The sequence below is a fragment of the Pantherophis guttatus genome, chromosome 11 (genome assembly GCF_059756535.1).
Source record: "Pantherophis guttatus breed Tessera chromosome 11, ASM5975653v1, whole genome shotgun sequence".
Taxonomy (NCBI): Eukaryota; Metazoa; Chordata; class Lepidosauria; order Squamata; family Colubridae; genus Pantherophis; species Pantherophis guttatus.
This window is the reverse complement of record NC_142073.1, coordinates 26,397,832-26,412,821: the sequence shown is the minus strand read 5'-3', so window position 1 is coordinate 26,412,821 and position 14,990 is coordinate 26,397,832. Positions and strand designations below refer to the sequence as shown.

The 14,990-nt window shown below is 41.7% G+C and overlaps 1 protein-coding gene across 4 annotated transcripts in view; it reads left to right on the top strand.

Moving 5' to 3' along the window:
- The window catches only part of VAC14 (VAC14 component of PIKFYVE complex), a 67,086-nt gene that overhangs the window by 36,750 nt on the left and 15,346 nt on the right, over nucleotides 1–14,990 (top strand). For all 4 annotated transcript variants that reach the window (XM_034425678.2, XM_087877174.1, XM_087877173.1 and 1 more), the window contains 2 exons: nucleotides 2,810–2,969; nucleotides 12,315–12,447. In XM_034425678.2, the coding sequence (XP_034281569.1) occupies nucleotides 2,810–2,969; nucleotides 12,315–12,447 (293 nt within the window). The remainder of the gene's footprint in view (nucleotides 1–2,809; nucleotides 2,970–12,314; nucleotides 12,448–14,990) is intronic.

Sequence of the window (14,990 nt, the reverse complement as noted above, 5' to 3'; positions counted from 1 at the left end):
ATTGTATTATGAAGCAGCAGCTTTATCACAAATTAGTGATTGGTTTAACCTAACTGAAGAAAGAATGTTAAACATAGAAGGTTATGATTTGTTATATGGATGGCATGCTTATTTGTTGTATGAAAAAAAAGTGGATAAAGTGTTTAAGGGTCATATACTCAGAAATGCATTGTTGAGGGTTTGGAAAAAGTACCAATATAAGCTGAACTATACCTATATGGGCAAATCCCAGACATGCAATAGAAAATATAAGTATAGAGTAAAAAATAGAGGTGATTACCTATAAAGAGCTTCTTCTTTTGGAAAGGGGTAAGTTGCAACTGAAATCTCTAGATGAATTAAAAGAAGAAGGGATAATTTATACTTGGTTTCAGTATGGTCAGCTTCAAGCTAGATGGAGGGAGGATCAAAAAATTGGGGTTATGCAAAATGAGGAAAATTTGGTGAAACAGATTAGAGATCAAAGTCAGATGCATATTAAAAGATTGTATAATGCATTACTGGAAATAGACTCAGAAACAGAATTGGTTAAGGATTGTATGATAAAATGGGCACAAAACTTTCAGGAACCAGTGATGATGGAAACGGTGGGAAAAGATTTGGGTCAGAAATGTTAAATTTACGCAAGCACAAAATTTGAGAGAATTTTTATAAAATGTTTTATAGATGGCACTTAGATCCTAAAAAATTATCATGTATGTACTCGAACTTGCAAGCTAAATGTTGGAGATGTGAATGTAATGTAATGATGCAACCTATTATCATATATGGTGGACCTGTAAGAAAATCAAGGCATTTCGGATAAAAATTTGTTTCTATTGGGTATAATTACGGACTGTACAGTTTCAGAGACCAAATTGATTTTGAACTTAATATCGGCAGCTAGGCTGCTGGTAGCTCAATATTGGAAGAAGGACTCTTTGCCTACTATTGAAGAGTGGATATTGAAAGTAACAAACCTAGCAGAAATAGCAAAAATCTCGGTGTATTTGAAGGACCACACACAAGAAAGATACGTATCGGAATGGAGAAGATGGATTGATTATATCCAAAATAAGTATCAGACAAGAAAATATTAAATAGCTTATGAATGAATGTTAGTATTAGAAGTATTTGGTTATCTGTAGTGGAGTTAAGGTTTCAGTGGGGGAGGCAGTACTTTGAGGATAAGTAGATTAATCTAGTTTCTGTTTGATTAAATGAAATACCTTGTATTTTGCTCTGGGAAGTCGGGGGGGAGGGTGGGATGAAGGGGGGCAAGGGGGGGAACATGGGGGGGGGAATTTTTTTGTATTTCTTTTTTGTAAAACTTTTCAATAAAAAAAAAAGAAGAAGAAGCCATCGCTGGTCTCCACCTGATTGGATAATTTCTGACCTGTCTCCAATCTTCCCTTTTTGGGGAAAGTGGTTGAGAAGGTGATTGCGTGGCAGCTCCAGAGGTTTCTGGATGAAACAGATTATCTTAACCCCTACCAATCAGGATTCAGGCCTGGATTTGGGACAGAAATGGCATTGGTCACACTTTTGGATGATGTCTGGCAGGAGTGGGATGGGGGTAGTGCATCCATTCTTGCTCTACTTGCCATCTCAGCTTTTGGCGGTATTCTCCTGGGGCGGCTTCAGGGGATGGGAGTGGGAGGCCTTGTGCTATCCTGGTTCACTTCCTTCCTCTGTGGCTGCTCTCAATCAGTGTTGATAGGAGGGGAGAGATCCACCGCTTGCCCACTGCTTTATGGGGTTCCAGAGGGCTTGGTACTCTCCACTCCTGTTCTACATTTATATGAAGCCGCTGGGCGAGATCATCTGTCACCATGGATTGAGGTATCACCAATATGCTTATGATACTCAGTCTTGGCCTGTGGTGAGTTAAGTGATGCCGTGTCCTCCCTCTCGCAGTGGCTAAAGGCCTAGAGGCTGTTAGGGGCTGGATGGGGAGCAACAGGTTGAAGCTAAACCCTTGCAAGACCAAGTGGCTCTGGATTTGGGGTTCGTTGGCTCAGGGAGAATTACCACCTTTGGTCTTGGATGGGGTGGCACTACCCCAAATAGATCCTGTGTGTAATCTAGGGGTTTTCCTGGACTCACGACTCCTGCTCAAAGAGCAGGTGGCGGTCGTGGCCAGGAGGTCCTTTGTGCAACTGCAGGTTGTGCGCCAGTTATGCCCTTTCCTGGACCAACAGTCCCTACTCACACTCATGCCCTAGTCACTTCTTGTCTTGACTATTGCAACACAAGAGCATCCGGAAGCTCCAGTTGGTGCAAAATGCAGCAGACCGTATGGTTTTGTGCAGTCCCCGGTGTGCATATGTATCACCTCTCCTGCAGGACCTGCATTGATTGCCGATTTGCTTCTGGGTGCAATTCAAGGTGCTGGTTGTCACCTTTAAAGCCCTTCATGGCTTGGGACCAGGTTATCTGAGGGATCTTCTCTTGCTGGCTACACCTACCTGACTCATCAGAGCGGGGAGGCAGGGAATGTTGCGGGTCCCATCCCCGAGGGAGATATACCTGGTGGGACCCAGAAGAAGGGCCTTCTCCGTGGTGGCTCCCTCTCTCTGGAACATCATTCCCCAGAGATTAGAATGCCCCCCCCCCAATACTCTTCCGGAAGGCGCTGAAGACCTGGTTCTGCCAGTGGGCCTGGGGAACCCAGAGCAGGATGGAGCCCATTAAATGGCTCATTTGATCTGCTGTCGCCGGGGCAGGGGGTGGGAGATGATATATAGTACTATATATACTACACAGTCTCCCTGGTTGCTGCCCATTTCCTTGTGGCCTCATCAGCCATTTTCTCTCTTGCTGATCCCAGGTTATTCTCAAGGACCTTGAAGTTTTGGCAGAGATTGCCTCCTCCCCAGCTGGCCAGATGGAAGACCGAGGGCTGCAGGAGGGCCCTGGGCTCCGGTTGGAGCAACTGGACCTGCCTGTGCACACTTCGGCCAAAAGTAGCCAAGCTGTCTCCTCCTCTGGTAAGTGCTTCATCTCCAGCCGCTACCTGGCAAAGGGAGCAGATTCTGAGCAGCCCTAGTCTTTGGCTTCTCATTCCAAAGGAGGCCATGAATAGATAGAAGTTGCCTCTCATGATGGTGGAGGAGCAAGTCCTTCTGCCCCGTCTGCTTCAGACGTAAGATTCTCCTGGCTGGTTTTGCTGCTGCTGTCTTGGGGGTTGAGGGAATTGGGCAAGGTCTTTCCATTGTTAGGCTGCCTTGTGATGCTTGTAAGAACAGAAGTTTTTTGTGCCAATGGTATTGTAATGGAATCAAAATCTTGGCTTTCTTCACCTCATCTTGATCTTTAAAGCCATTTTCTTGGTCTTGTTCCTGCACGCTAAACCTGAGCTGGACAAAATGAATGAGTGGTCTCTGTAAAAAGTAGCTGAGAGCAGTGGTCAGATTCAAATAATTTAACAACCGATTCTCTGCCCTAATGACTAGCTGGGTAGGCATGGCTGGGTTGGTCATGTTACTGGGTGGGCATGGCCAACTCGACGTCAATCATGTTGAGGGGCGTTTTGCCTTGCCTGGCCTCTCGTGACCCTGGGGATGCTGCAACGGTCATAAGTGTGAAAAATGGTCATAAGTCACTTTTTTCAGTGTCATTGTAACTTTGAATGGTCACTAAATGAACTGTTGTAAGTCAAGGATTAATTGTACAAAAATACAGAAATCTGCTTTGCTTGCAAAAAGCTGCCCTAAATACCAATCATTAGAAATGGTGGAATACACACTGAAGATCAATGACAATCACAGCAATCATGGAAACCTAAACCATTCTGTCAGAATACTTTCCTTTTCATCAGCAATACCTGCAACCGGGAGTTACAAGTCAGGCAGGGTGCCAGAGCACCTTGAGGAATTAAAATAGTTAAAATGCAACAATAACTATCAACAGCCAACTCTTGCTCATAAAGTGAAACCCTTTAGCAGAGAGGTCATCTAAGCTATCCAGAAAGTGGTGGGCACACTTGGGCTACAAAATGCCAAGCTAAAGAGACAAATTAACAGGGGACCCAGGTTCAAGCCTCCCAAGCTTGTCAGGATCACAATAAAATTAGAACATGCCACAGATATCTAAATAAACTTCAAGCCTGGTGCCATGTCACTAAGCCTTATTATCATGAGAGAAAACTACAATGAATCGGAAAGAGCATCCACATCCCTACCTCCTTTTTTAAAAAATCTTACTATCAGTGAGCAATCATGTGCCTTGCAATGAAAAAGACTCCTGTCCCAAAGGTAATTTTTCAAGAGGCAACTGGACTTTCTGGAAACCAAGAAACCAAGGAGCCTGGATAGATTAAAGCACTGTAATTTAACACCAGCTGTCTGCAATTAAAATAAGTTCAAATCTCACCAGACTCAGCCTTCCATCCTTTCTAAGGTAGGTAAATTGAGGACCCAGTTTGTGGGGGCAATAAGCTGACTTTGTATAAAATATACAAAAGTATGAAGGCTATTGCTTAACACACTGTAAGATGCCCTGAGTCTCCGGAGAAGGGCGGCATATAAATCAAATTAAAAAAAAGAAAGAAAGTCCAGTTGCCTCTTGAAAAAAGCACCTTTGGGACAACCATGGCCTGGATGACTGAAGAATCCCCATAGACGAGAGATTACTGTGTTCAGTGAACTGACAAAACACCCTTTCCCATCCAGAAGAAGCAATCGTTAGATCCATTTGCACCGCTTAAAGATACCAGCTGGTCTCACTCACCTCACAAAATATCCTAAGGAAATCATCCAGATTTAAGGAATCAGACAGTGCCAAGCTTCCATCCTGCCTTGTGGTGCACCCCAAAAGGACAGTGCCAGGAACCACTAAAGCAGTGTAAAAAGCTTTAAAAAAAGTCAAGCTCCTAATAAAAGTATCAGCCGAGGGAAAAAAAACTCCAGAGAAGTGGCTCCGGCTAGTCTAGGCATACTGCCAAGAACCATTAACTGCTGTTACAATGTAACGAGGCTTAACCCAAAGGCAGTTTCTGAAAACACTTAAGCACAGCAATAAAGATAAGGATTAGGATAGAAACAATGCAGAAAGGTACACCAGAATGTTTCCTTCCTGCCTTCCTGACAGGATTAGCCCTGTAGAGTGGGAAAAACAAAAGGCTGTTGGAAGGAGATTTTCGTTGAACTGCTCAGAAAGTTAACAAATGTTTCTCGTGAACCAGTGCAAACCGGCTGAATCCCAACATTGGCTGAGGAGTGCCAGGGGGTGGGGGTGCTGCAAGGCTGTTGGCTCTGTGAAGACTGCCCCATTGTGGGAGCAGAGAGCCATGGGGCTGGGAGGGCCGCTGAGGCTGTCTTGCCCTTGCACGGAAGAGGCGGTGATTGGTCTGGAAGTCTCAATTGCGTTGACCATTGCAGGGGGGGCCTTGGAATCAGGGTGGGTGGAAGATGACCAGCCTAATGATCCAATAAAACAGGTTTTTACAAAATATTGTCATTTCACCAGGAGCCCTTTCCTCCCTGAGGATCTGAGTGAACTCTAATTCCTGTTTTGAAGCACAAGTCTGCTGAGATTATTCTCTGGCACCAGGCAATTCTGCTCCATTGTTCAACATAAACCATGCCTGGCTCTTGCGGGTGACTTTGCTGGAGATTTTCTCAGTTCATTCTTGAATTCATGGCCTTCCGTATATCTAGGTTGGAAAGGATATTTCTCCACGTTTGAGTGCATCTTCCAGGCCTCGTTCTTTGTCTTTTCCAACCATTAATGCTTGCGAAGAAGCATTAGATGAAATGAAGCAAGCCTTTCAATCTACCCATAGACAATTCAGCCTATAGAAATGTTGGCAATAGGGAGAATTTCTTGGATGAAATCCTCACCAGGTGAAGAACAACCTGGTTTGGAAGCCTGTGATGGAAAATTAGAGACATCTAGAATGAGACGTACCTCTGGGGAAACCTTTCAGATTCAGATCAAAGGGAGGTGGGCCTTTCCTTAAATGGAGCTGAAAGGGCCATTTGAAGGTAAGGGGGCAGATTCTTTGGGGAGACAATCTGGTGATGGATTTTTGGAGGTTAGTGCTGAGCAACTAAACAAGATTTTCATCTTCCCAGGAGAATTCCATTGTCAATTTCTCATGGAACTGTTAGACATTCAGATGAGCTGTTGAAAATATGTTTCCGGTTGGCGCCACCGTCGTCGCTAGACGGTCCCTTCAAGACCGCCAGCCCCGCCACCCGTAAAGAGCCGCCTCTACAGCTGAGAGGCGGCTTGAAAAACTCCACGATCCTGAGGAATCGGGAGGAGAGCCGGCGAGACAAGGTAGAGCCCCCTGCGAAGTCCCCAGACTGTCTTTTTTTGCTTCTGGGGAGGAAGCAGGGTGAGGCTCCCTATCCAGCTCGCCGAGGCTCCGGACTCCGGGGACAACTCTGCATCCAGCAGAGCCAGACGACGCGACCAACGTAACTAGCGAAAGCCAAGAGAATTACCAAAAATAAACAGGGTGGAATCTGGACTTGAAATTCAAACTGCAAGTATTTTTATTAGCCCTGTGAATGAATTTAAGAACTGAGTGCCTGAGTGCCTGAGTGCCTGAGTGTTCTAACAAGTTACAAAGTATCTAAAGCACAGCGCTGGCTAGAAGAGAAGGGAAAAGTTCTTTTTAAAGTGACTCTGATCTGTTTCTTCTCCTATAGAGATTTGATTAAAGCTGGGGAAATTTTTGAGAGGACTTTGTGGTCAAAAGGGAGGGAAGACTTCCTTCTTAGAAAGAATTAGATTGCGTGGCAGTATGGCTTCAAAGCAAACAAAGCCAGCCGCTAAAGCTGCAGGGGGGGGGGTTTCTCCCATCCCCAAGTCACAAGAGCAGCTATTAAATTTGCAGACTCAGAGCCAAGCACAGGAGACTGGTTTTAAAGATTTGAAGGAATTTATTGCTGCGGCTCTGTTGAATCAAAATGAAGTTTTGGACCAGAAATTTGAAAAATCTCAACAGGAAATTAAGGAGGTGGTTCAAGAAAAGTATGACAAGATGAAGCGTGATATACTGACAGTTGTGACTGGTCTGTCAGAAGCAGTTGTCCAGATTGATAAAAAAGTGGAAGAACTTAGTTCAGAAGTAGAATCTAAAATGAAGGAAGCTGATTATAAAATTTCTAATGTTGATAATAAAACGCAAAGGATTGAAAATGAAGTGACAATGATGCAATTTAGATTCATGGAGTTTGCTGTAAGACTGAGAGGAATAAAAGAGAACAATAGAGAGGATCTGAGAAGGGTTTGTGCTGATGCCCTGGCTGTGATGTTAAAGGTTGACCCTGAGGAGATTTTGTGCAAGATTGATAAGGTCTATAGAGTGAATTCTTGGGTGGCAAGGCAAAAGCAATTACCTAGAGATGTGGTGATCTACTTTACAGATAGAAAAATAAGAAATGATACCTTACAAAAGTCTTTTGTTTCTACTATTCAAGTGGATGGAAGAGAGATTGGGATTTACAAAGAGTTGCCACCTAAGATACTAAGAGATAGAAAGGATTTTGGATTTTTGGTGATTGAACTAAAGAAACAACAAATTCCATTCAGATGGGATGCTCCAGTTGGCATAATATTGAGGTATCAAGGAGAGAGATATCGATTAAATACTGTTGAAAAAGCGGAAGAATTTTATTTCAATGTTTTCAAAACTGGTGCAGCATCTCCAGTGTTAGGTATAATGGAGGGTGAGAAAGGGAAGCAATTTGAACAAGAGCTCAAAGAGCAGCGGAAACAGATGGAGGTGGAGGTAATGGAAACTCAAGGAGCAACAGGGGGCCTTTTAGATGAACTGTTGCTGGATCTTCCTCTAGAGGCTATAGGTGGACCACCTAAAAATACAAGAGAAGTGACAGCGGATCTCGACCTGATGTTGCACAATGCTAAAGACCAGCGTATAACTCGAGCAGCTTATAAACAAATTATAGAGAAACAACAATAACAGAGATCTAAGTTATCGCAAGATAAGAAGGGAGTCAATGGTAAAGCACAAAAATCCGAAGCTATGGGAGGAGATAAGCCGAAAACTACCAGTCTGGAACAGAAACTTCAGCAAATGCTCTTAACGCTTCCGGAGACTACAAATGACAATTAAGTTTTTATCTTGGAATGTAAATGGACTGAATTCACCACAGAAAAGAAGGAAGATATTTCATTATCTGAGACAATTTAATAATGATGTTATTTGCCTACAAGAAACTCATATTAGAACACAAGATCAAAAATATTTGATAAATCCTAGATTAGGAGCACAGTTTATAGCCTCAAATTCGGAGAAAAAGAATGGTGTAGTGATTTATATAAATAAAAGATTGCCAGCAAAAATTTTAGAAGTAGATGACTGTGGAAGATACATAGCAATTGAACTTTCTACAGATAATGGTCCAATTTTGGTGATTGGAATTTATGTTCCTAATCAGCAACAAGAAAATTTTTATAAAATATTGTATTCTAAAATATTACACTGGGGCTTCAGATCTATTTTACTTATGGGAGATTGGAATGGAGTAATAGATCCTAAAAAAGATAAAAAGAGTTGGGCAAAGTCATGTGTTAAATTACCACAGATCTTTTTTGATATGAAAGAAGATTTGGAATTGAAAGATATATGGAGAATGCATAACCCAAAAGAATTGGACATTACTTTTTTTTCAGATAGACATAGATCCTTCTCTAGGATTGATTTTATTCTACTTACGGCTGATTTACTTTTAAAAACAAAGAAAACAAAGATATTTCCGAGGACTTTAACTGACCATAGCCCGGTATGGATAGAAATAGAAATGGGAAAGAATGAGAGAAGATCGTGGAGAGTAAATGAAAACTTGTTTAGATATGAAAAGAATGTAAATGAACTTAAAAAACAAATGAAGGAATTTTTTGAAATGAACTTGAATAAGGGTACCCCTATTGAAATTGTTTGGGATGCGAGTAAGGCGTATATGCCGGGGGTACTGATCCATATGAATTCTAAACATAAATCAAATAAACAAAGAAAAAGATTAGAATTGGAAGGAGAGATAAAGAAAAAAGAACAGATGCTTATAAAAAATCCAACAGATGAAAAATTACAAGGAATTATAAAACTTTTGAAAGACCAATTTCAAATGCTTACAACGGAACAAGCAGCAACTAATCTACAATTTGCGAAACATAATACATTTTGCAACGCTAATAAGCCGGGCAGGTGGTTAGCTTACACAACAGAGTACTCGGACTATTGGCAGTATTGAGTATGGAGGGAAGGAAGTTTTTCAACAAAGACTAATTAAAGAAGCCTTCTTAGATTATTATACCAAATTATATGCCAAAGATGATATACAGAATGAACTTATAAATAAATATCTAGAAGAAAGGAGAGTTATGAAAATTTCTAGCGATCAAAAGGAAAGAACGAGTTTGCCAATAACAGCTGAGGAGATTATTGCTGCTATTAAACAATTGAAAACAGCTAAAGCTCCAGGAACGGATGGTTTAACTGCAGTGTATTATAAAACTTTACAAGTAGAAATGATTGAACATCTTAAAGATTTATTTTGTAGCATACAACAAGGGGGTAAAATACCCCCTTCGTGGAAAGCAGCTTTTGTTTCTTTGATACCGAAAGAGGAAGCAGGTTCTACAAAACCGGAAAATTTTAGACCAATATCTCTCCTGAATACGGATTATAAAATTTTTGCAAAAGTATTAGCCAACAGATTAATGCCAGTTATTCAAGAGGTGGTTCATCATGATCAAGCAGGATTTATAGAAGGTAGATACATGAAGGACAATGTGAGGCAAATTATAGATTTATTGGAATAATTTGAGAAGAATAAACAGACCTCTGCAGTGCTGGTGTTTTGGGATGCAGAGAAGGCCTTTGATCGAGTGAACTGGAACTTTCTATTAAAGACTTTAAGAAAGATGGACTTTGGGGAGCAGTTTGTGCAGACGGTTTCAGCAATTTACCAAGAGCAAACGGCACAAATTATCATTAATGGAAGCTTAACTACAAACTTCAGTATAGAAAAAGGCACAAGACAAGGTTGTCTGTTATTCCCGTTGTTGTTTATTCTAACTCTAGAAGTTTTGTTGAATACAATACGGGACTCGAGTACTTTGAATGGAATAGTTATAAGGCAAGAGAACTACAGAACAAGGGCATTTGCAGATGATCTGGTTGTTACCCTAACACGGCCGATGGAATCAATAATTCAGATGAAAGACATTATAGAAGAATATAGTATGGTATCAGGATTTAGACTGAATCAGAAAAAAACCAAGATGATAGTTAAAAATATGACAGTTGATCAAAAGAAAGAACTTGAAAGGAAGGCAGGCTTTGAAATAGTATCAAAGGTGAGATATCTAGGAGTTCAAGTTGCAGATTCAAATATAAAATTGTTCCAAAACAATTATGAGGTGTTGTGGCGAAAGGTACAAAAGGATATGGAAACTTGGAAAAAACTGCAGCTGTCTCTACTTGGAAGAATAGCAGCAGTTAAAATGAATGTTCTACCTAGATTTTTATTTTTGTTTCAAATGATTCCGGTGCTTAAAAGTGATAAACAGTTGATGGAATGGCAAAAATGAGTGAATAAATTTGTTTGGAATGAGAAAAAGCCAAGAGTGAAATTGAAAATTATGCAAGATGTTCGTGAAAGGGGTGGTCTTAAACTTCCAAACCTGCGACTGTACTATGAAGCAGCAGCGTTGACACAAGCAAGTGATTGGTTTGGAAGGACAAAGACTGGAATATTGAATATAGAGAGTTATGATCTTGAATTTGGTTGGCATGCATATTTATTCTATGAAAATAAAGTGGATAAAGTATTTAACAGCCATATGCTTAGAAACTCCTTGATGAGAGTATGGAAGAGCACCGGTTCAAATGGGATTATAAAATACCGTTGTGGTTGGATCTTGGTCATATCATACGGAATATAAATATAAAGTCACTCGGGGGGGAGTTTATACAAAGAAGTACTTTTTAATGATGGGGGCAGATGGCAACTAAAGACATTGAACACACTGTTGGAAGAAGGGATTAATTTAACTTGGTTACAGTATAATCAACTTCAACTGAGATGGAGAGAAGATCAAAAAACTGGTTTAATGTTGCATGAAGAAGAATTGGTTAGACAGATAAAAGAGAAAGGCCCAATCAAGAGGGTTTATAATGTTTTGTTAGAAAGAGACTCAGAAAATGATCTGGTTAAAGATTGTATGATAAAATGGGCGCAAAATTTTGGAGAACCAGTTATGATGGAAACTTGGGAAAAAATATGGGTTCAGAATGTTAAGTTTACACAGTCGCAGAATTTAAGGGAGAATTTTTATAAAATGTTTTATAGATAGCATTTAGATCCTAAGAAATTGTCATGCATATATCCTAATGTTCAACCAAAATGTTGGAGATGTGATTGTTTGGATGCTACATATTATCATATATGGTGGACTTGCAAGAAAGTGAAGGCTTTCTGGATAAAAATTTGGTGGGTTATGCAAAATGTTTTGAAGAAAAAACTCCAATTTTCTCCTCAATTGTTTTTATTGGGTATAGTTAAGGGTTTTTCAATGGGTGAAACAAAATTGATATTGTACATGGTGACAGCAGCTAGGTTACTGATTGGTCAATATTGGAAAAGGGATGTTTTGCCTACTATTGAAGAATGGACTTTGAAGTGGCCAGTTTTGCAGAAATGGCGAAGATATCAGCATACTTAAAAGACCGGACTCAAGAGACTTATGCATGGGAGTGGAAGAAATGGATAGATTATGTGCAGAATAAATACCAAACTAGGAAGTATCAGATAGCTTTTAGTTGAATGTTGTGTAGAAATGTATAGTATATAGGGGGTAGAATAATTCAATGTTATGTAGAAATGTATAGTAAACGGGGGAGATTAGAAGGGCAGTAAAGTATGATATAATATGATGTGAATTTGGATTTCACCTTGGGGAAGTCATGGGAGAAGGGGAGGGCTAGGGAGGGTTAGGGAGGGAAAAGGGGGGGGGAATGGGAAAATTTGTACTTGTAAAACTTTTTCAATAAAAAAAAAATATATGTTTACAGTGACAAGTGAATAATTGTCTCCTTCTCAGCCAGCTTCTCTGAGTTATTGCGTTGTGCAGTGTTGTCTCTGCACCTTGAGGAGGCTCACTTGTTGCAGGAACTCCAGTGACATTTGACCATTTTTTCCTTCTACTTGGGACCTGCAGGAGGAGCAGATTCCTCGGTTCAGGAAAGGGAACGAGGAGCCCTTGCTTACAACGCCCTGCAGATTCCTTTGTTGTCTGCATAATGGGTGGAGTCTCCTTTCCTCTTCTTTAGCTAACCACCTCTCTTTTCCTTCCAGGAGCTAAGAGCATGGGGTGCTCTCCCTCTACCCCCACCATGAATTCCTACTTCTACCAGTTCATGATCAACTTGCTCAAGAGGTTTAGCAGTGAGCGGAAGCTGCTGGAGACCCGGGGAGCTTTCATCATCAGGTGAGCCCAGGCTATGTCTTCTCCTCCCTCTGAGTGGTTTGTCTTTGATGGGTCGCCATGATTGGAGCCTCCTGATAGGCTCCTGGCTCTGGCCCTTTTCTGGAGATGGAGCCAGAAAGAACAACCTCCTGACCATCAAGTTAGTAGCAGTACTGTTTGGTCCTCACGAAAAAGAAAAAGTTGCCAGCACTTACTAAAGGATCTAAAATTATATGCCTGTGTTTCGGAAATGCTCTTCAGCAGCTGACCATTCTGAAATCTAGAATTATCCTGAGATAAATTCCTGTGGGCTTTTGCAAAATTAATTGCCTCCAGGCCCTGTTTTCAGGTCATCACAAATATTGGAGAGAGACGTAATTCTTTGTCAGTTATTGGATAACCTCATCCTAGATTGGTTTGGGTCTGGGGTCCCCAGTGGGCCAGAGCAAGGGCTCCAGCTTTAGGGATTACCTACTGAAGAAGGGGAGTAGAAAAAGCAGCTGAATTCCCAGCAAAGTTGATTTGGACCTGTGTGGCTACTGCTTGCCTGTGCAGTAGCCTCTGAAAGGCTCACCTGTCAGCCTGGAGGAGGCAGTTTGGAGGACTAGACACACATCTGGCAGCTTGAGAGCATGCAGTCACAAAATGGTTCCCAAGAGACTTGTCTCTTGATAAAATGGTAGTCCCATTCAGCAAGATCATTCAAAACTCCATTTGCCTAACCCTTACTAGTTCCAGTGGTTATTTACAAGCATTCTAGTGCAATTATCTTGATGACTTGCAACATACCAGCGTCTTTAAAAAAAAAAAAAAAAAGTAATTCTCAGGTGGGCAGAGATCCTTTTGACCAAGGAAGGGAACGTCTTGGGGAAATAGGTTCGCCATCACGGGTCTATCGGCTTGGGCTTTGTCTGCAGCACTGCCTGAGGCATTTGGGGGAAATATTGGGACAGGATGTGCCTGTCTTTCAGCAGAGGGCAGGACTCATCTCCCCTCGGCACTGCTGGGCTGCTCTACCAGGGCCTCTCAACCCCTTGGGCTTCATCTGGCACCTCCCTGGTAGTGGATCCTACAGGCCTTTCCTCAGGATCAGGCTGGCAGGGGAGAACAGGGCACTTCGGTGTAGAGTCTGGGCAACTGAATGAAGCTAGCAGAACGTTAATGGCCGGATGCCCTTCCTGTCGCCAATGAGGAGTTTTGTTCAGCAGATATATTCTCATTGTGCCCAGAGAGAGAAATATCTGCCTCTACCTAGGATTGAACTCACAGCCTTCAGATGGTGAGGCGAGAGCACTATTCCCAGAAGATAAAAAGACAATAAACAAACAAACAAAAATAAATAAATAAAAATCCAAAAGAAAGAAATCTGTTAAAATGAATGCATGTGCATCAGAAACTCATCTCTTAAGCAACAAATTAAATTTTGATCATATTGAGTTATTGATCAGACTTTTTGCTGCTTCAGTTAAAAGCTACTTCATATGCAGGAAGTACACAGGTATTTGTCATCCGGGCTTTAAATATGATGCACAATTACATCATTCTTAGGAATAAAACCATTTTAGTGACATCAGCATACATATGATAAATTAAGTTCTTTTCTCTCTAATGTACTCCTCTTATTTTGAGTTTTAACTTCCAGATTTAAAACCCAGGCGATTCTCCAGCCCCCAATGCACTTGAATAGTGAGTCCCAAATTGTTTCTAAATGTGACCATGAAATTCCCAGGCTGGTCTCCCTTCCCCTATTGCTCATTTGGCTCATTCACTTTCAGAAGAATTGTGGGCATGTTTTACTTCCCTGTGGCCCATTTTTCTCCTGGTTTGATGACTCTCCAGGTGTTCTGCTGCTGGACCTAAAATGTACTTTTTAATCGCCGTGAGCAAGAAGGCCTTTTCTCATGAAGGCTTGCCCTTGTAAGCGTAGCCCAAGTATGGCTGGCCCTCCTTGTTCATCTTTCTTCAGAATCCCTCCTACACCAATTCCTTCTTCCCCTTTCTCTGCTGTTGCTCACAACCGCCCCTCTCTTTGCTTTGGCTGGCTTCTCCCAAGCCCTGGTGACAGCCAAGGTCTCGGGACGCCCCAGGAAAGTGGCCCAGAGGCATGGCTGATTCAGAGCCACTCCCCGGCCAGGGTTGGGAGCTATTCCTTCAAAGACTTGCATTTTTCCTTGTGAAGATGTTGTCTTTTCCTCCTGCACTTCTTTGTGGAGAAGGCTGGATGGGATCGACTTAGTCTCTGTCTGGATCCACCTGGGTGGACCCTGGAGCCCCTGGATGGGCAGCAGCCTGGAGGAGAAGCGGTCTCTGAATTGGTAGTTTTTCCTATGGTCACATTTACATTTTGTTACCCAGCAGGTGCGTCAAAAGGTGGGTGCCAAAACTCCCAGCCTCAGGATATGGACTGAAATGTATTAATTGATCAAATTGATTTGGGCATATTGCCGAAAACTATTTATTTTATACCCTGCACCTGCATGTGATTGGCTAGAAACAGGTCTCTTCATATTAAAGGAATCCAAATAGTGACATAGAAAATAATAATAAACTAAGCTTTGAATTCA